We start from the raw sequence: 20962 nt of genomic DNA, 5'->3' as shown, positions 1-20962 counted from the left end.
ATGTTGGGCTCAGATTCGTGGAATCGCAGCAAAGAAAGCAACAAGCCCTGGAAAAATAGGCTATTTGTAGGAAAGAACTAATATGTCTGGCTAGCTTTTGGTCCTGGCCTTTTAAGAGCTTTGGGTTAAAAGCTTTGAACTTTTCAGTCTGTGATGATTGTTCCTATTCAGTAAAGATACTGATTTTATGGTTGATAGCTTTGTTCAATTACAAGGTACCCTGGTGCTTCCAGACTGGTTCATTCCCAAATACTGCTGTAGAGATTTTTTTTCCATTAGCTTTGACAACAGAGACAAACCAAGAAATTGATTTTTGATAAAAATCTGTCTTGAGATAGGTGAAAGAGCGTGGTAAAAATCTTCTGCTCCTCTTTTACTGTTGAGTAAAATCAGTACCCAGACAGAATTAGCCTTTACTGTGGCCAAACCTTTGGCTTGTGATGCTACTGTATTGAATCTGCTTTGAGGAAATGGAATCTGCTTCAATTACTGCATGGATTCTGCACAGCCTTTTAGTGTAAGCAAAGTAGTAAATGCCCTGAAGAAATATGTTTGAAGAATCGGTGGAAAAATGGATTTGATTATAACAATGTAATATTTTCAAGAAAAAATCAGGATAAATTACCGAAGATGCCATGTCTAAGGGAACACCCCTGTATAAGAGGATAAAAGAAAACAAGAATATGGATGAGTGCATGGAGCAAGCATAAACTGAATTATCTTATTTCATGGTTCTGTGGAGTCTAAATGCAGGACTTTATTCTACCAGTATAAAAATAATGGCTAGAAAGATTTCCCTTGTCAGTGTAAATGTGTTATAACGAAATTGTTGGCCTCTGTGTAGTCCTGATTTTTTTCAAAACATCTGTTGGAAACATTTATTGAGAAAAAATATCTTCATGATTCTCTGTGGGATGAAAAGATCTAGAAAATAGTGGAAGAAAGTGGGAAAATGCTGCTCTTGTCTCTTGCAGGTTGTTTCATTGAAAATCTTACCTCCAAGCTAAAATAATGAAGGCTTTTAATAAAGTATTTCCATGAAGTCATCATTAGTTTGCATGCAAGGCGAGGACCAAATCTTTGTATAAAATTGTAGCATATTCATATTCTTCTCTGTCTCAAGCTTGGAATTTTATACTTTCAGAATTTTATACTTTTTAAAGGAACAAGGTAGCAAATGGTCATTCCTTCTGTCTGCTGAAGGAATTGCTTAAAAAACACCCCTACCTTTGTGTATTGAAAGGATTTTAGTGCCCGTTTCTCTTAAAAAAGTGGTATCTGGTTTTGCGTAATTACACAGTCTATTTAATGTGAGAGTTGAGAAATGAAGTATCTTAATATCATCTTCAGAGGGTATTATGAATTTAAGGATAGATTAAATTAGTCACTTATGTATATTTTATTAATACTACATTACATTATTGCATATACAGTTAGCCATTGTTAATACAACGAGTTTCATGCTATTCAATATCTGTTTTTCAGTCTGCTGTTCTTAATTATTATTAATACTTCTGGGTTTTTTAAGGTTTGTCTCTGTAGTGTCAGTGTTGGTTGGTTTGACTTGTCGTATTCTCTCTTAGATATTCCTGATTTCCTTTGACAGAATAGGTGAATTTTGATGTGAACCAGCGTATGACAAACCTAGAGACAATATTGAATTGCCAACACAAAATTGCTTTGTCCATTGCATGAAATATGAAATGTGGCTTGTGAAACGTTTGGGTAAGGAGAATTTCTTTGAGTTTTAAATTGGGAATTCAGTGTGAAAAGTGACATCAACCTGCTGTTTTAAATAATTTCTCTTTCTGCTTGAATGTCCTGCCATAATTTCTTTCAGCTGTTTGATATTCACCTGCTGCTCTGGAACAAGCTACAAATGCAAAATCATCAAGGAACAGATTCATAGCAACATGAGAAATTTATGAGAATTTTCTGGCTCCAAGAGCAGACTTCTTCTAAATTAATGTTAAATACTTTTATACACAAGATGAAAACTAATTTTCTTTTGGTGGAAGGTGGTCACTGAGGAAAGAATGTTTGTCCCCAACAAACTGAGTACCAACTAAAACTCTGGAGTGTTGCAGAATCCTGTGACAGAAGCAAAGTACCTTTCCTTTGCCAACTATTAATCCCAATGATTCAGTTTCCCCTGCTTCTCAGCAGTACTAGTTTTATTTCTAGTTGGGACTTTACCATGCAGGATTTTTTTGCTGGTTTTTGATATTGCAGCTAATCTGTATTCAGAGTAATTCACAAGGAGAAAAAGTGGGAGAGATGAATGAATCTCTCGGTTATCAGAGACGGAAAAGTGGGAGAGATGAATGAATCTCTCAGTTATCAATCAAAAGTTTTCTAGGCACAGGCAAGTACAGGAGAGCTGTTAGTGAAGCAATCTGGGATTTCTCCCTCCACTTTCACCTCCTGTTTTAACAGCCAGCCTTGTTTGAGTTGGATCTGCTGGAAGGAATCAACAAGGACTCTTGTCCTATGGGGGGTTGTAGTGTCTGAAGGAGAACCCACATGGAAACAGATCAGATTAATCAGCTGCTCCTAACTGAGTCTTATTTTAAAACCTAAATAGCAGATAAATTCTGTATTGGCTGAAGTGTTGGAGTGGGCAAGCTGCATCATTTAAAGTTGGGTACAAGTGACACAGCACATCTTGATTCCTTCTGCTGTACCAAACATGTGATGTTCCCTTGCCAGCAGCATGTTTAACTGGCTTTTAATAATGCAGGGAAAGTTGAGATTCTTACTTTCCAGCTGAGGTTGTGTTAGAGAAACTTAACTTATTGAACTTATTGAAGTGCTGTGTTAACCTCTGCAGAGTCCTAATGGTTTATACTTTTTCATGATGTCCTGTTGATGGTGTGACTGTCTTGCTGGCAGGAGGAGGTGATAATTGTTATACTCAGCCTCCTCTGAGATGTCCTTCTCGCTGAAATGCTAAAGTTAAGAAATGAATAAAATTAAGGCAGCATACTATGAGTTAAAACCTGAAGTAACCCAAAGTTCTTCCCATCTCCTCACTCACATCACCCCCGTCAAGAAACCCAAGCTCCCTCCCTTACTCCCCAAAATAAATATTAAGCTATGTAATTGAGTTCAGTCTGGAGCATATTTGAGGGCATAGGAAACATTTCCGTGTTAACTTCAAGATGTTAAAAAAGAGTTTAACTGTTAAGCCAAATGAGCAACTTAGAATACACAGCAACTTTGTCTACAGTGTCGGTTTTAGATAATAGAAAGTAGTGGTACAGTATATATACAGTGGGATTTTGTTTTGGTTTGGGTTGGTTTTAACTTTGAAAGAGCAAAACAGAGAGTACACATTTTCACTGTGATGTGCCAGTTGAGGTTCAGGAACAAGCAGGAAAAATTACCTTGCAAAACACCATCACTAAGATATAGAACTTTATATCTGGACCAGCATTTAGCTGCTTTTAAAAAATGTATATTTTTAAGATATTAGAATTGGAAATGTTTAGAGTTTCTTTCTAGCTTTGTGCCACATGGTTTGAAAATCCTAAACAGGCGTTTGATGAATCAGTGTCTTTTTCCATTCCTTCTGCCCCGCAAAGACTGCACATTTTAAGAACATGTTGTTATGTCTCTGTGAATTGAGAACATAGCAGGAAAAAAAAAAAGCCTGAATCACCAGAAGCAGTGGTAATGGGATATAATTTTTCAAACCCCTCATTGTTACATTGCTGACAAAAATATCAAAGGTTGGGCATCAGAGCAATCTCAGACTTTCCTTGCTTTTGTTAGTGTATTTAAATGATCTTTTTTGTGGCTGCAATTGTGCTCTCCTTCGTATGAGTTTGATCTTTGAAGTATGTTTATCCTTTTTAGTTCTTGAGAGAGGAAAACCAAGATCCACTTCTTGTGGAGAGGGAAAAAAAAAAAAAAAGAAATAAGGCTTAGGTCAGCAGACTGGATTGGTGTCACTGTGCATTGAGTTTAAGAACTTGGGATGTGAAAGAATGAACACATTCCATCTGGGCAAAAGAATGATGTCTGCTAGGGTTCAGTTTGCTGTGGTTTTTGAGCTTTTCGTATGATCTCATCACTGGAGGAGGAAAGTATATTCTCCCATAAGAATAATCTTATACTTATGATTCATTACTACTGTGGTTTTTTGTGTGAGCCTTTTGAGTGCCAGACCTCCCCCCACTCTTCCACCCCAAATAAAAACCAGCCACCCTGTCGTTGGCTTTATATGGTATTGCTGTAGGTGGACTCAACCAGAATAATGGCTGGCTTTAACAATCAGAGCCCTGCATCTTTGTCTGGAGAATAACTCCTCCTAACATATATTTATCCAGCTATTTGTCAAGCTTTACATTTTGGGAAGAGAACTTTGTACACTTTGTCTCCTAAGGTTTGGAGAGCACTTTTTTTGCATGGATATTCCCTCGTATGACTTTTCTGTTTTCTGCAAATAATTTCATATACTAAGTTTAGTAAGTTTACTTGGGAACATAGGATTTCTCAGTTTTTCTTTGTTAATATTTCAGTGTAGTTCCCCAACGCACTGCCCTAATAATTTAGCCATCAGTTCTTGGAGCAGCTGTGCATTTTGGCAGTAGCATGTGAAGCTGGAGATGCTCAATCTCCCACATCCCCTAATCGTGTCACATATTGAAAAGGTGCAGACTAATCCAAGTCTAATGGTTTCTGGAACCATTACACCCCACCAGGAAGAGGAAAATTTGTAGAAAGGCAAGTAAACCCAGTAGGATGCTTTTGAAGGCCTAATGACATGGCAAGGAGATGAAGACCCTTTTGCTTTTCTCTTCCAACATGACTGGAGACAATTTGTTAATTTGCCACCAGTGTAAGGTAATATGTAAAAAATCTGCATTTGTGATCACACCAGAGTGATTCTGGTGCAGTGAATGAAGGAAGCTGTCCTAGCACAGGTCATGGAAAGGACACACGTGTTACAGCAAGCCCTGAGCGCTGTGAAGAGCTCATGTATAAATACTGAGATGGGTGAAGATCTGTTTCCTAATAAAAGTACAGCAGAGAAGTGTCATAAGCATGAAAAGCAAAGAATGCAATAAATGATACCTTTCTGATTCACTTGTCTCTTGCTCTTTTGCACTGAAGTTTAAGTTAATTTATATTTCTAGAATACAAGAGACCGGTTCAGGTTCTCGTCACAGTGTATATGCCAAAGTCAGAATTTTCCTAGAAAAAGGTGGATCTTCAGAAGAAAACCTAAACCTAATTTTTCATTAGACCTGTCAAAGATAGTCATAAGCTAACAGTGTGGATTTTTGATTCGGTGTAACCCTTTGAAGTGAGTGGATTTCTAGTATGCATTTTTAGTTGAGGTTGATACTTAAATGCTTTATGGTGTCTAATCATAATACACAATATACTGTATTCAGATGCTGAACTATCAAATAGCCATTGAAGGGCAGAACTAAAGATTCTTTTCACTAAAGCTCATGCCTCCATGCTTTTCTTCAAAAGGAAGTGTAATCACTTTAGAGAACTTATTACTAAGAGAGAGTAATTGAATAAATCTCCCCTTCACCTACTGGTGTATCATTATCGAACCCTGGAAATAGGCTAGCATCCTGGGATGGTTTGATTTTTTTCTCATAGGGATCTTTTCTTTCTTTGATTTTTCCATCTTACTCTTGCAGTCTGATAAACAAGGTGCTGTGTGTTGGAAACTGTTTCCAGGAGGGGAGCATGTCACCTTCAAATTGATACCTGGATATGAAAATTACAGTCTTTGAACACTGAAATTTTGGTTATAGCATTTTTATTAAATGAAGGCAGAAGGTTTATTGTGTAGTGATTGAAAAGGTCAGCTGGAAATTGTTTGTATTTGTCACTTTTAAAAGTTTGTGAATCATCTCATTTTTTATATGAATAATTCCCTGTTATGAAAATGGTTTTATTTTAAATAGAGCATGAAGTACTTGAGATCTAGACTTGGTTAATACTTCCAGTTATAAGACATGGCCTGAGAAGAGGAACTAAAAATAGTTTAGCAGTTGTTAAAGAAAAGCTAGAAATTCAATTCAAGGTCATCTTATTTGCACTTGTGAAGACTGCCACTTGAATACCAAACAGTTCTAAAATGAATAGTTTTTTCTTCTTCTTTATTCCTTTATTTTTTGGTATGTCAAATAAAATCACGTAAGAAGTTTTATAAACTTAGGCTGAATAAGAGCACCTGAAATTTGATGGTCTGTCCTATTAATTAAGTCTCCTGCTCACTGTGCCATTACTCAGTCACTCTGTGGCTCTACCTCTGTTGTAATTGGAACATATAAGCTTAGAATCATAGTCTCAATTTTAATAGAATCTTTTTTTTTTTAAATCTGTCTGGCACATGACTGAGTAGAAGCTATTTTGGCAAGAACTCTGTGAACCACATGGCTCAGTATCTAGGTCCTGTCACCTATGGTTCATCATGCTTGTGATTGATCCAAATTGAAATATAGCAAAAATTTATTATGGGTTCCAAAGTTTTCCATGTTTACTGTCAGGCATTTTAGAAAAACCACTAGTGTTTGTCATGTACTTTGTGAACGGTACAGAATGTTTCTAGGTTTGAACTTTAGGATGTATGCCAGAATATCTAAAAATAAAGAAATCCAGTAGGTTCTTGTACTGTCCTCTTCTCAAGGGAAGGAACCGTATTTCACTGTGGCAAATATTTAGTGGGACAGAGAAATGCCTAAAAGTTGTATCAAAATTTATTTTCTTTGCAGTTAATCTTTCTTCCTGGTTCGGATGTAATCCTTCCAGTCTAAACTATAAATTATGCTTAGAAAAGAAGCACTTTAGTTATGTATATTAAGACTTTAAGATCCCTAAATTGCACTAGAAAAAGGGTGGTCTAATTAGAGGTTGTAATCCCATTCTGATCTAGTTGTTGAATAGGTGATGGGATTAGAACACGTGCATTTTTAAAATTTGGAACCTATTTGATCATCAATCTCCCACGTGCATGAGACATAATCTCAGATTCTGTCTTCTCCATGAGACTTGAAAAACATCCCAGTGTTGACCACTTTTCTAATTGTTAGAATGCCATGGAAAGTGTGATAGAAATTGATTCTGTTTCCTCAAAAATGTTGGTATTGAAAGTTAACAATACAGCTGGATGCACTTCAGAATTTTCTTGTGTTGGGAGATGTGAATAAGATACTGGGAAATTCAGCATGGTTTTGGGAAAAAAACCCAACAAAGACACACACGCTCCATCCAAAACCAACCAACCAATAAAAAACACAAAAAAATCCAAGACAGATGGGTGAGGGAGGCATCCTTTCCCTCTTTCATAAAATATGAAGAAACACTCCTTTACTTTCCTATGAAGGATGCATGACTCCCCAGCCTTCTCAGTTTTCCAAATGGCAGGCTCATTCCTTGCAAGCCAGGCATCATGTGCTTTCTATAATGTTGGATGTGCTGGAGTGGTCTGTTCAGACAATCTGACTTACTGATAAGAAATCATTCCTTTCTATTTTTATTTCCTGTCTGCATCTGGACATTTCCCACGAAGACAACCTGCATGGTATCTATCACCCTTTCCTCTCCTAATAAATAGTCTGTTTCTGGTATGGTCTGATTTCATGTGTTTCTTATACGATGACATTCATGTTATGCTCCTTTTTAACTTCAGGCTGTAGCTCAGCTTCCAGATGACTAGCATAATCAGGATTAGCTACTGATGGCAATCTTTTGATGAATTTGCACTTTTGGTGATCAGTAGAGCTTTTTCTCAGGGAGAAAATGTTACATCTGGGTGTCAACTGCCGTAAAATGTATTAAAACAAAAATGCATTTTATTTATGACCTGGTGAAATTTTTGTGCTGGACTTTATTTTGTGTGTTTGTTTTCTTCTCTGTACATTAAAAGGGGCAAGGGCCTTCCAATTCTCATCTCTTGCAGAAGTCATTTCCACTGAGAAGTGTAGATTGTATGAAGCTCCAGATTCCAGTGCAACTCCAGATTCTTTGGTCTTTGCAGAAAGCTTTGTATAGGGTTATGGCATTTAATTAGAGTTCATGGCTGGTGGTGGGGAAGAAGGAGGGGAAGAAAACCTGTAAGGGGGGGAAAAGTGCAAAAAGTAGTGAATACCTTCTTGATCTCTTTTATTGGTTGTTAGGTCTGTCTGTCTGGACCACAGCTTTTCAGAATCAACGCATGTCAGCAAAATGTCAGATGTCAAAATGTCCTGGTGGTTTTGTATTCAGAAAGGTAGAGCTTTCAGCAAGTTGCAAGGAGTATTGCGTTAACATTTTGAGTTTAAAAAAACCCAGTTAACCTGAAAGATGATGCTTTGCCACAAGTAATTTTATTTTCTCCTCCACTTTGTATATTAACAGTGAACAGAGTATCTGCCAAGCACGAGCTGCTGTAATGGTCTACGATGATGCCAATAAGAAATGGGTACCAGCTGGTGGATCAACTGGATTCAGCAGAGTTCACATATATCATCACACAGGCAACAACACATTCAGAGTAGTGGGCAGGAAGATTCAGGATCATCAGGTGAGGAAACCTCTGAAAATTTAGACTATTGAGTCTTCAGCAAAATTATGGGACCAATAAAAAAACCCAAAACATTTTTTCACAGAAGTAGCAAAACTTTTATTGCTTTTTCCCTGTGAACTAAGCACTTTGCATACCCCCAAGGCAATAGTCCTTTTGCCATTCCTTCCTACAGATATCTATTTATAAAGGCTAGTGGTGTACACAGAAGTCATCTGGTTCTTTTTAAGGCAAAGTGGCAACCTAGAAGCTTTTCTCCCCCACTCTACACTGTGAGCTGCAGCCTGTGTAGACACCAGCACTTCTTTTAGCTCTTCCTAGCTCATGAAAACTTGGCTGCATGATGTCTCATTTCCCCAGATCATTTTGTTCAAAAAACCTTCTGATATTTGGTAATGCTGATCATCTACCACTTTAAGAGACTGTGAGAAGGGAGTAATGGGGATTACATTTTAATTTCCTTGATGAAGTTACTGGATCATGATTAAATGGCAAATTAGCACTCTGTCTGTAAATGTGCTCTGCCATATGATGCTTGGGATGGGGTTAAAAACCTAATCTTTTGCTTGAGGAAAGCTTCTTCTATTTGTTTCCCTCCCTCCCAGTATTTCATAGAATTATTTTGGTCTGTTCTTGGTCATTTACCACACATTTGAAGCCTAGACTGGTAATCTCCAGTGTGATTTGTTGTTAATCACTTTCTCCAAGTAATAAATTGTCTCTGTGCAGTCATCTGAGAGCAAACCCCCTCTGAGACAGGTTTTTTTTTCCTCCCATTATTCAGCAGAAAAAGGTGAGAGGATATAGTTATCCAAGTGCAATGGGATCCTCTTATTGGATGGTTTGTAGTAAATGGTTGCCCTAATAGCTCGAATTTATCATCTTTTGTGTGAGCCATAACAATCTTGCAAAATGATACTCTGTGATCCAGGGTACAAATCCAGTAAACTGCTGCTGAAAGCCCTGCAAGCCAAGGGCTGCTGCAGCCCCAGGGAGAAGGTGATAACTTGGTTGAAAAAGAAACCTAACAAATACCCAGGGAAATTCATGGAAAGATGAGTTTCTGAATTTCAGATGCATATTTCACGTCAAGTAGTCTGCTGCTGGAAGTCAGAGCTGTTGATGTTACTACATTGCTGTTAGGAAACATCCTGCATCTTTTGAAGTGAGAACACTTAAGCTACAAAAGTTGATACAAAATATCTCATTAGTCCCCTTGTGTATTCCCATCACTGATTACAGACAAGAGTTGGAATTAAAATTGAAATGTTTATGTGCTTTCAGCATTGTGTTTCAGATTATGGGTCGTGAATTAAACCATGTGGTGGAGGAAGAAAATCTACGCAAAGCTGAAACTTCTGATGAACAGCAATTTCTAACATAAATAATTTTTTTTTTTTTTTTAATGATTATAGGTGGTAATAAATTGTGCCATTCCAAAAGGGCTGAAGTACAATCAGGCTACACAGACCTTCCACCAGTGGCGTGATGCTAGGCAGGTGTATGGTCTGAATTTTGGCAGCAAGGAAGATGCCAATGTCTTCGCAAGTGCCATGATGCATGCCTTAGAAGTATTAAATTCACAGGAAGCTGGTAAGAGTCTCTTCACTGTTTTTTTCCTCTAAGATTGTTCAAATACAGAAAAATTCAAATGTTTATGCATGAAAGTTTATAAGTCTTGTTTCTAATCATGATTAAGCCTCCAGGTGTTTTAATTATTAGGGTGTTTTGTCTGACTAATTACTGCTTCTTAACAGTGCTTCTCAGCTCAACTGGCATCCCTGTAATTGCAATTCCTAGCAAGTAAATCAATTTTCATGTTTCTATATTAGATACAGAAACTGCTGGCTTTGCCTTTTTCTTAAGGAAGCAAAATAAAAAAAAACCTGCCAAAGGAGCATGTACCTTTGTAATGAGGATACTTTCAGGATTTCTAGAGACATCCAGGTTCCCCTTGTGTGCTGGTATTTTTGCTTCTCACTGATTACTGGTTTATTACAAAAATGTGAAGGGTTTTTTCCTTCAAATTTTGGAATTCAGATAATCTTCTCTGGCAGTTCTTATCATACAGAGTTTTCTAGCTCAAAGACCTTGAATCCAGGGTTAACATTCAGATGAGCACCTATGGTTTAGACTTCAGGTCTATAATTTAATTTGTTTGAAGACCAGGGTGACATAAGCTTTAAAACAGTGGTGGAAAAATTCCTGGTTTTTAGTCTTCTGCTGGTATCTGTAGCATATTCTAGGTAGGCACTACAGCAAATTGATCAGTATAACACTGTGACACACACAAAGAGAGTTTCTTTTAAAAAGACTAAGAGTCTTTTGTGTTCTTGTAACCAAATAGAATTCTTTTGTCCTCATTAAACTTTAAAGATTGCCCGTGTAACAAGAGATTGCACTTGTGTGCCAGTTTTCTTTCTCTTGTGCAGAAGTGAGGCAGTAGATAACTATACTAGGGCTGTCTCAACTACAGCAAAAAAAGTGGATTTATCAAATTGGCTTTTATGCTGGTAGTTGTTTCAAGACTTACCTTTTGAAACTAAACTGTCTAGAACTGTGGATGATACATTCTGCAGTGCTTATTGTTACAAAACATAGGAGGACGAAATAGAAAAGGTAGCTAGAGTTAAGAGGTTTCTTTTTGCCTACTAAAATAACCCAGTTGTGATTCCCATTCTCCTGCCTCTCAGCTGGGTGTTTTCTCTTCTAAACCCCTCAGTTCTGCCTTCCCTAGGGGTTACTCAGTTGTAAACTTTTTGTGCATTCTGACTGTTCATCACCTGTCTCCCAACCAACATTTGGGAACATGTGAAGTGATGGTTTGTAATTTTTTAATGAAGAGGCCTGATTGATGGTAATTGCCACAGGTTTGAGGGGTTTAAGTTTTTTCCCATTACCTGTACCTGAATAATTTGTTGTATGTTTCAGTGTATATATATGCATATTCATATCTTCATAATTCAGTTTAACTCCTCATAACACTAAACTGAGCTGCTAGAGAGGCTGAAATTACATAGGCAGGCATGGCATTGCTCATTTTTAGTTAGACAGTGTGTCCTTTTTCATTTTGTGGCTTGTAATTTGCCTAATGACTCTCTCTCTTGCTACTTTGTGCAAGGTGTTTGTGGTCTGCTGTATTGTTATATTGCTCAGCAGTAGAAACTTTATTAAACAGAGATGCCACTTTGGTTTGTAAACACTTGGATAAAACTAAAATTTTACAACTAAAATTTCATAACTGCATATGGCTTATGACAGCCTGGTTGCTGAATACTTGCTGTTGTCCTCTGGTTTGTTCTCAGCAATTTTGAGATGGACACGAATTAAGCTTTGTAACTATGTTTGAAAGTGATTGGATGTAACCTTTTTTTTTTTTTTTTTAATTACACGATAGTCACTTTGTGTCTCCTTCTTGTGAATTTGATTTGGTAGCAGCAGGCACGAGTCAAAATGCATTAATTAGCTGCATCACAAGCTAATGGTGAGCACAGGGGATAATTGTTCTTCCCTGGCTCCTGTCAGCCAAGGGCTGTGGTGGTTTGAGATTAGCTGTCACCTGTGTCACAGACAGAGGTGCTCTAGCTTCCATTAAGATGAAATAAAACCAAACCTTCAGATTATCAGCGTTGTTTCAGCAGATGAGCAGTTTTGCACTGCTGCTTTAAAAAAAAACATTCCTAATAAGGCACACAGAATTGCACTCAACCTCGTATCACTTCCAGACGATGTTTAAAGATAAATGTTCATAATGTTTCTGTGTTAGAGTACTGTCAAGAAGCATTCCTAAGTTTTATCAGCTGGGAAGTTTGTCAATGTATGATCTAGATATTATTTAATTTTTCTGACCTATATCAGTGTAAGAAGTAAAAAAGATCAAGTGTCTTTCTGAATGTGCTGCTTCAATAATGGAAATAGATTGATAAGTGGCTTGCAGTTTAGAAACAAGCTAACTGTGCTCCTTGCTCGAAGTTCAATGAATTTTGTTTCTCTGTAGTTCGTATAATTTCCTAAAAGTGCAGCTAGAAATGAATCCTTGGTGCTAGGTTTCCCCCCCCCAGCATCTCTGAAGTAGATGAATATTTGCTTAGACAGGTCACTGGCTCTGAGGCTCTAATATTAGCTCTTTTAGGAAATGGATTGGAACTGCCTCCCTTTTATGAGCAAATTACTCTTTCTGAAAAGGTGTTGGGAGGGTATGTGTCGTAAAATAAATACTTACACTGATACGTAATGATCAATAGATGATGTATGGTTAGTTTTGTTTCTTTCAATGTATCTGCTTGCCTTTTAAAAATTTCTAACACATGCAGTCCGTTGTTGGTGTTTTGATGATACTGCTTCAAAAATCTGTACTTGAAGATGACAACTTGTCTCTATTAGTTTGAATAAATTGCTGTGTTTCCTAGTATATCCAAAATGGCATATAGAACCTCCAACTCAAATAAAATGAAGAAATTCTACATAGATAGCTTCCTTTTTATTCTAGAATTACATCCAGTTAGACTCTTGCAGTATCCTTGTTTTCTGCTGTGCTTTCTCATTTTGGCAATTTCTTTTATTAGCCTGCTTATTTTATGTTGTATTTTATTCATAAAAGGAAAGCAGTTCTAATGTTAGCTGAGCATACTATTCAGAAATTCATAAAGCTGTAGATGAATTTTAAATTTTAAGCAGGAGTTCACAGAAATCTAAACGAGTTCTGAGGGATATTAAAGACTAAGTTGTGTACATCCTTTTGGTTTGCAAGTCAGCTGTTGGGTATGGCTCTCTCGCTCTCTTTAAAATAAAATTAAATCATGGTCTCCTTCTCTTGCATATATTTGAAAAATGTCATTGATCTTTTAGTTGGCATCCTCAGCTGTTCTGCTGGCTGCTGGCAAAATTGGAGGTTGTTTAATTTAGGATCTCCCTCTAGTGGATCTGCTGGAGTCGAGGCACCGCTGAGCTCACAGGGATGGGCTTTTTGTCCTTCTGATGAGTTCAGAATGCAAAGTGAAAATCTCTGAAGCTGAGAGTAAAGGCTTTACTGCAAGTGGCAGCTATCTGCTAAAAAAAAAAAAAAAAAAAAAAAAAAAAAAAAAAAAAAAAGAGTGCAGGTTTGTCTCAAAGGCAGAAGCAATGGCTCCCTTACCAGTGAAACTGCTGCAAATGCTCTGCAGATTTAGGATTTTATCCTCCCCCTGAGTTATAGGACTGATCAAATGAACATCCTGGCTTCTCAAATGGTTGGACTCTGTTCATTTAAATAAATGTCAAAGTGTTTTAGCTGTTTTAGCTCCGTTCTGGTTTGAATTATTGCATTAGCAAACCCTGTTTTCCTGCTGGCTAGCTGGGCAGATTGTAGGCAGCCTGCAAATCCAGAAGAGAAGGACAGGACTGCATTTTGTCCTGGAGTTTTAAAGAATTAAATACTGCAGATTCCTGCCCCACACTATTTCAGAAATGCATTAAAAGTGAACCAAGTTTTTTTTCTGGTGCTCATTTGGGAAAATTTTGAAAGACTTACTACTGCTTACATTAAATAACTGTTTGATGTGGTCAAAATGCTTGCTCAAATGACAAATGCGTGTCATCAAGTTTAAGAGGTCAAATGAAGAGGATTTCTGGCTCTAAGGCTGTGTGCAATGTGTTCAGATATTCAGTAATTGGTCTTGTCTGGAGATGACGGCTCGCTGCAAAGGTTTTGCATTGCATTACAAAGAAAATTTTCATATCTGCATTAAGTAGGGCTCATTGTTGCAATCAAAGTGGCTCTGGAATAAGAGAAAAGCTTCAATGAAGGGAAATTAGACGGCTGAGAATTCTCTGATGTGTGAGACAATGGATTATTTCTTTGAAGGAATAAGGTCACATAAGGGAAGCTTGTGTTGGGAGGAACAAAGGAGTATCACACTCGGTTTTGCTGCAAAAAGCACCTTCTAGTTCAGCTGGAATCGGTGTTGCTTTGTGTGGCATCTGTCTTCAACCTCAGGAAAGCCTTGCTAAGAGAATAGGAAACCAAATTTGAGGTTCATAGATGTAGAATTTGAATCTGAGGTCCTTGGAGTTGTTTGTTGCAGAAGATGAAAGCTGCGAAAGAACTGAAGGAAGGATGTCACAACAGTAAATAAATCTATTTTAATTCTTTCTAGTAGAATTACATAGATGTAAGATTTGTGGTGCTTTTTGTACTAATCTGTAGCAGTTATATATTGGTTCTTGAAAAGATTTTGGAATGTTCTGGGTATAAAGGCAGGGTCAGGAAGGGCTTCAGTGAATGTTCTAGTATTGCCTTAGATCACAGTGTAATTCGTAGGAAAACGGGGATGAAGAAGAAGAAACAGAGGGGGTTTTTTGTTTCCAAGGTCTCACTATTTTGTTCATCTGACCTTGGGGAGGAAAAAGCCCCTGTATTTCAAGTGTTTTGATTTTCTCTTGAATTAGTAACTTGAAGTTAGGTTGTCCAGTTGTTAAATAAACAAATCTTTATTCACAGCTGTATATTGATGTGCAGTCCTTTCTCTTCCTGCAGAGACAGGTAATTAAATCCTTGCTGATAGGGGAATGCACTCAAATCACTGATTGAATAATTTAATATCTTCGGGAAATGCAAACTGAAACAAAAATTGGGGTTGCCTAATTGGAATATATGGAGAGAGTAGAGAAGACTGAAATGAGAAAAGTATATGTGGAGCTTGCGGGGGGGATCTCAGATGATTTTCTTTGTACTGTTTTGGTTCATGTCATGCTAAAACATGTTTTGAGAGAAGAAAAATTCTACAGCAGTGAAGTAATTATGCTGTACCCGTACTCCTAGCAAGCCTGTGGAAGAGGCTGTCAGCACTCCCTGTCAGAACAGGAGTAACATGATGGTATTTTTATTACCTGTATTGTCAAAGGTTGGATGATATCTCTGGTCTTGCTAGCAAGATTTCCCCCTTCCTTTTAAATGTGGTATTGATAATTTTTTTTTTTTTTTTTTTTGGTCATTACTAGGTGTTTATAATAGCTAATACTGATTAGGTAAACCTGATTCAGGTGCCAGATGTTGACCCTAGAGGAAGTTCTGTCTGTTTATTGGACAGAATACTTCCTCTTCATTGTAACTGCACATAAGATTATTAAAAGCATCATCAGTGTTAGTTATAGTGTTTGGAAGTGAAGGGAGGGTTGCTAAGTTTTCAGAATTATACAGACTTTCAAGGGTTGCCCGTATGGTGTTTCTAAGTTGGTGGGGTTTTTTTTGTTTGTTTCTCTAGAATTAGGGGTGTGCCATGTGAAAGCATTAGATTTTAGGTGAACAACCTGAAAAATTTAATTAAAATCTGGTAGCTAGTCTAAACTGCATGGCAAATAGAAATAGAGGTATATTAATTTATGGGAAAAGTTTTGTTTAATAAACATAGAGGAATGTCAGCCTATTTTACTGTTGAGGGTTTGTAGTGTTTTCTTTAAAAATATTATCAGTAGAAGCTGTAGATAGATTAAATCTGCCTTTTGGGAGCGGAGTGTTTTCATAAAAATCATGAAGATAGTTGTGAAATATACCTTGGCTAGGCTCATTTCTGTGCTAGTATACACCCATAGTGACAGTCATCACCTATAACATTACTATTTCAACAAATTTTGAGGGTGGAGGGGGAGCTATACATTTCCCCAGTAGATGCTATGGATGTATTTTAACCTCAGAATTTGCTCCTTTAAGTTTGTGATGTTGTAGTCTCGTTGAGCAGCCATAGTTGGCTGCTGGTGAAGCTCTGTGTCCCCAAGCATGACAGGATGGCAGGGGGGAACTGGAGCACACGGGTGCTGAGCCAAGCCTGGCTCCCAGGTTATCAGAGCCTGCTTTCCAAGGCACTGCTGGCACTGATAGGGGCTTCTGCTGCCACTGATAGGAGGCTTACCTCTGCTGAAATTCATGTGTGTTTCAGTGAATAGTTTTGCTGTTCTTGTTGCCTTTTATTACCTTGATCAAGTTAAAAGAGCTTGTAGATTGAAGTGGAAAGCATTTAGTTTCAAGTTTGGAGTGATGAGTGAATTAACTCAGCTGAAGGTAACTGGGAGTGAGGAAGTGGGTGTTTGAAGGGAGGGGAAGTCTTGGCTGGAAGATGATTGACCCAAACAGAACTACTAGAGGAAATTTTGTCCGTAGTTAATGCCCTCATTTTTGGCCATCTATAGTCTTGCACATAAACCCATAACACATGTCCAGGGCTTGAGGAGTGATGTGGTTGTGGTTCTTCTGGGGGCTGGTTAGCAAATCAACCCAGACTTTGTTCTGGCATGGCCTTAGAGCAGGACGGCTCTGAATGGGAGAAGGAGCTGGAAACACATGAGAGGGATTCACCTTAGTTGTTCTTATTGCTTCCTACACAGATCTCTGAAAAGCCTGCTTTTCATTCATTCAGAAAACCTTTAACCATTTAGTAAAACACTTTTTTTTTTTTTTTAGTAAGTTCTTATATTCCCTAAAAGAAATACATCTTTTTGGCTGTAGCTTTGAACTCTTGTCTGGGGTGTGGGCTTTGCTTAGTAGGAGTGTTCAAACTGTCCTTAAAGAAAATATTTTCTGAATATTGTGATTAGCCAGCTCACTTATGTTTATATCATATAGATGTATAAATAAATTTGCTGTCCACTTTCAGTCTTTGAAAAGACTTCTAAAAGACAAGTCATACTTTGATTTGGATATCAGACTGTATAATTAGAACACTGTTTAGTTTTGGCACTAACATACTGAGAAGTGAAAGAGTGGAAATTCTTAGTTACTGAGTTGTTTATACAAACTGTTTCCTGGGGAGAAAATGGAGATCTTCACCTCAAACTAAAATTCTTATGTGTGATAGTTGACCAGCTTTACTAGATTTATTAAAAAATTAGGGCTCGTCTTTTACTGCTGTACCCTGAGGTACAGTAATTGCAGGTGTGAGGTTTTCTGTGTGTTTTTGCCTTCTTGAATTAGGGCATGTGGGGTTCTAAGGAAGATTTCACATGATCTGACTGCCACTGGTCCCCTGCAAACCCCATTTCATCCACCCTTATGTTAGCAGGTCCCAAGTAAGTCTGTCCAGCCAAATGAAAACACACACTGTAGCTCAGTGTACAGCTTTGCAGCACACGTGTTGTGCCAGTCTTGAACAGCTGATGCTTGGGGGGTTTTTTAGGGCTATAGGAATGTGATATTTTCAATATCAGCCACTGTCAACACTGATAACATACAATGCAGCTGGCATTAAAAGAAGTGGGGCAGGGTATGGTGTGACACTCCAAATCAGACAAGGTAACTGAAAGAGTGAGTCACAGAGGAACAAAAGGCATTGGGAGAGGACAAACCACGTGTTTCCTTTCCCAGCTTGCCAGTTATGTTTTCATAGGGTTGTGCAATTGAAATTGGTTTGGCTTTTGAATAGAGATACAAGGTAACCGGTCAATTAAGGATGAAAAATTAGGAGTTTATCAAACTATAAATCTGGTTGTGGTTTAAAAGGGTGATGTTGGGGATGCTTGATTTGGTTCAAGCAGTCCCCAGCAGTCTGATGTTGATATTCCGATGTCGAATGTTGATGCCACCATAATTGTCTGTGTGACTGCATGAAGAACCAGGTCTGGCTGTCCTCTAGCTGGTAGAAATGCTTAATGCAGGCTTTTTTTCCCCTGGGATTTTTAATGTGCTAGATTTCCAATCCATCTCTCACTATGCAGTTGCCTAAACTGTTGTAGAGGAAGGTGATGCAAAGGTGAGAATAAGCTAAAAACCAGAAAGCACTGAAACTGGAATGGCTGCTGAACAAATTAGTATGAAATTATATCCTCTGTCTGTCAGAATGTGCTGCAAAGTGCACCATCTGTGCTTTTTTAGAAATAGAGAGATGTTAGGTTTTCTTTAAAACTCAGAATGAATAGACCATTCAGCCCCATCTCTCACTTTGCTTATATTGGCTTCTGAAGATAAAGTGATCCTGTAGGAGGATCAGAGTTCTTTTCCAGGCAGTATCTGAGTATTTCTTGTGGGGGTGGTTGTTTCTGAAGTATCTTGAAGTGTTCAAAAGCCTCTGAGAGAGGTTTTTATTAGCTAGTTCCTGTTTATTTGTTTTATTGTCCTGCTACCCAGGCAGTTGTATTTTAGCAATGAAGTGGTAGTCTTGCCTTACTGTAATAAACCTTCTAGGATAAAACACACTTTTCCACCAGGTATGTACCTTTAACTTTCTAATGTTCATAAGCAGGGTGGCTGCAGAGGGAAATTTCATGAGAAAACAGGACAGATGACTTGGGAGCTGAACTTTTCCTTTCTTGAAAGCCTTTGGTATACTCAGGTTGCATTTCCTGGTGGCAAAAATATATGAGAAGTACTGGGACCACCAGGTTAATTTCCAGCAGGTGATTTTGTCCTGTCTCCTGTGTGCATAGCTATGAAAGAAGCCTATCACTGGAGCAGGCTGGCCAAGTTAAAGCTGACTTGGCTTGCTCATGTTTGCCTTGTGCAGAATTGATGGATAACATGGTTTTCTGAAGGACAGTGCTCCGGAAGAAAGTTTGAGACTACAAGAACAGGTTTTGTCATAGCTAGGCAGGTTGGAATAGCCAGTGCAGGTGAAGCTTGGTGTTTGTTTTCTGGAGGTGTAGGCTAAAGAAGGACTAAGTTGGAAAGGCTGGAAAATGGCACTCTGCCTCCAGCTGCTGCAGCATGATAATACCTTCTTCAAAAAATCCTCTTAAATACTCCCAAAGATTAAATTGGTGGAAGGTTGAACTTTTCATTTCTACTGCATTTTCAGTTCAAAACAGTTCTGGTTGGTATACAGACACATTGTGACTATTTCTTTTTATTTTTCTTCTTCATTATTAATTTTTAGGTCAGCGTGTTTCATTCTGAGGAATAGGACAGGAATTTCATCACTTACCTGATACTTCAAGTGTTGCTTGCAGATTGCAGCTCAAGCTGTGAGCCTTGACTCTCACTCCACGTGTTCTGTTGGGCATGGCAAACAGCAGTGGTGGTGTTTATAGCACCTTTAGCTGCTGCTGGATTGTGTCTACTTGTAAAAGTCCATGAAAGGCTGCAGCCTGGTGCAGGCAGCAAATAGCCCAGCTGCCTGGGAGCTGCAGTCATGGCTTAATGGGCATTAAAGCTTTCCACCTGTCACACAGGGGACAGGAGAGGAGGACGTGGCTCTCAGGGAAATTTTAAAGCACAAGAGTTTTCCAGAGGATCCATGTGGCAGATGTTTCTAGTTAGCAATAATGTAACTATTAATTGATCATCATAGTTAAACGTTTTGCATTTAAAATACCATAGGTTTTATACTTGCAGGTGTCTCTTGGTGATACTTGAAGCAAAAAGAGTGCGTCCCAAGCAACATCTAGCCATTAGGATTAAGGGCTTAATGCTTGCAGAAAGAATAATTAAGGAAGACACCACCTCTGTAGTACACTGCCTGCTTTTATCTTCCACAATTAAGTTCCATTACTTTTTGTAATTGTAAGGTATACTTAGATAGTGTACACTTCTATAATTTTCATGATTAAAGGTCACAGTGGACACAATACTGTGGCATTCTGAAGAAATAAAGTTTTTGAAGAGGTTTAAACAAGGCACTTGTTTGCTGTGTCTCTAGCAAATTGCCTGTCCTTGATGTGTCAGTGTATCACACATGGTCTTTTCATGGGTTTGGGTGACTTTCACAAGTTCATACAGGAAAAGATTTTGCATTTTGATATTTGAGATGGAGAAGATCTCATTACACTTCCATAACTGTTACTAGTTTGGTGGAATATTAGTGAGAAATTACTGTTTTGCTCTTGGGCATTTTCAAAACTGGGTGTCTGAATTGATTTTGGTTCTTGTTTCTTATAAATTTCGTAATCTTTGAGCATAGCTATAGTCTAAATATTTTCCTGGATTATTGCCTGACAGCAGCTATGCTTTCATGGTCTCCTGTATTCCATTCCACACTTTGTCATTCTTCACTTCTTTTTACACAGTTTTGTACTGTAAATACATTTGTGATTAAAATGGTAAAGCTTTTTTTGTTTCTAGAATACAGTTCTCACGTAGACAATTACTTGAAAGTTGTTTGGTTCAGAATTTCCCATCAGTAAAGGCTGGAGATGATTTTGCATGACCTTCTCATTTTGCATCTCTTGTGCTTAGCAGAATTCACAGTTTGCACATTTGTTATATGCCCCCATTCCTTTGGATATAAATAATACTTACCTATGCAAAAAAGGTCTTTGATCCAAGTTGATGTCCTGAAATCTGAGTACATTTTGGTGTGACCTGTAGAAACCTGCTTTATCTTCCTTCTCTCAATGTGGTGATACGGTTCTGATGTTTTTTCTCCTGTTCTTTTGTTTTTTCCTTTTTCTGTTTTCTCTCCCTTTTCCAGTGTTCTATTTAGGTGAGTGTTTTAATTTTTTGAGCTTTTCTTGCTCCTTCAAGAGTAC

At 37.9% G+C, this 20962-nt stretch overlaps 1 protein-coding gene across 7 annotated transcripts in view; it reads left to right on the top strand.

Moving 5' to 3' along the window:
* The window catches only part of ENAH (ENAH actin regulator), a 90787-nt gene that overhangs the window by 36543 nt on the left and 33282 nt on the right, over nt 1-20962 (top strand). For 6 of the 7 annotated variants that reach the window (XM_066316278.1, XM_066316279.1, XM_066316282.1 and 3 more), the window contains exons 2-3: nt 8368-8533; nt 9949-10126. In XM_066316278.1, coding sequence (XP_066172375.1) covers nt 8368-8533; nt 9949-10126 — 344 coding nt within the window. Of the gene's footprint in view, nt 1-8367; nt 8534-9948; nt 10127-14447; nt 14639-20962 lie in introns of those variants that run through there. The other variant, XM_066316280.1, reaches the window with a different exon arrangement.

Source organism: Sylvia atricapilla, chromosome 3 (genome assembly GCF_009819655.1).
Source record: "Sylvia atricapilla isolate bSylAtr1 chromosome 3, bSylAtr1.pri, whole genome shotgun sequence".
Classification (NCBI taxonomy): Eukaryota; Metazoa; Chordata; class Aves; order Passeriformes; family Sylviidae; genus Sylvia; species Sylvia atricapilla.
Note: the sequence above shows the minus strand (reverse complement) of the source record. Positions and strands in the feature narration are given on the sequence as shown.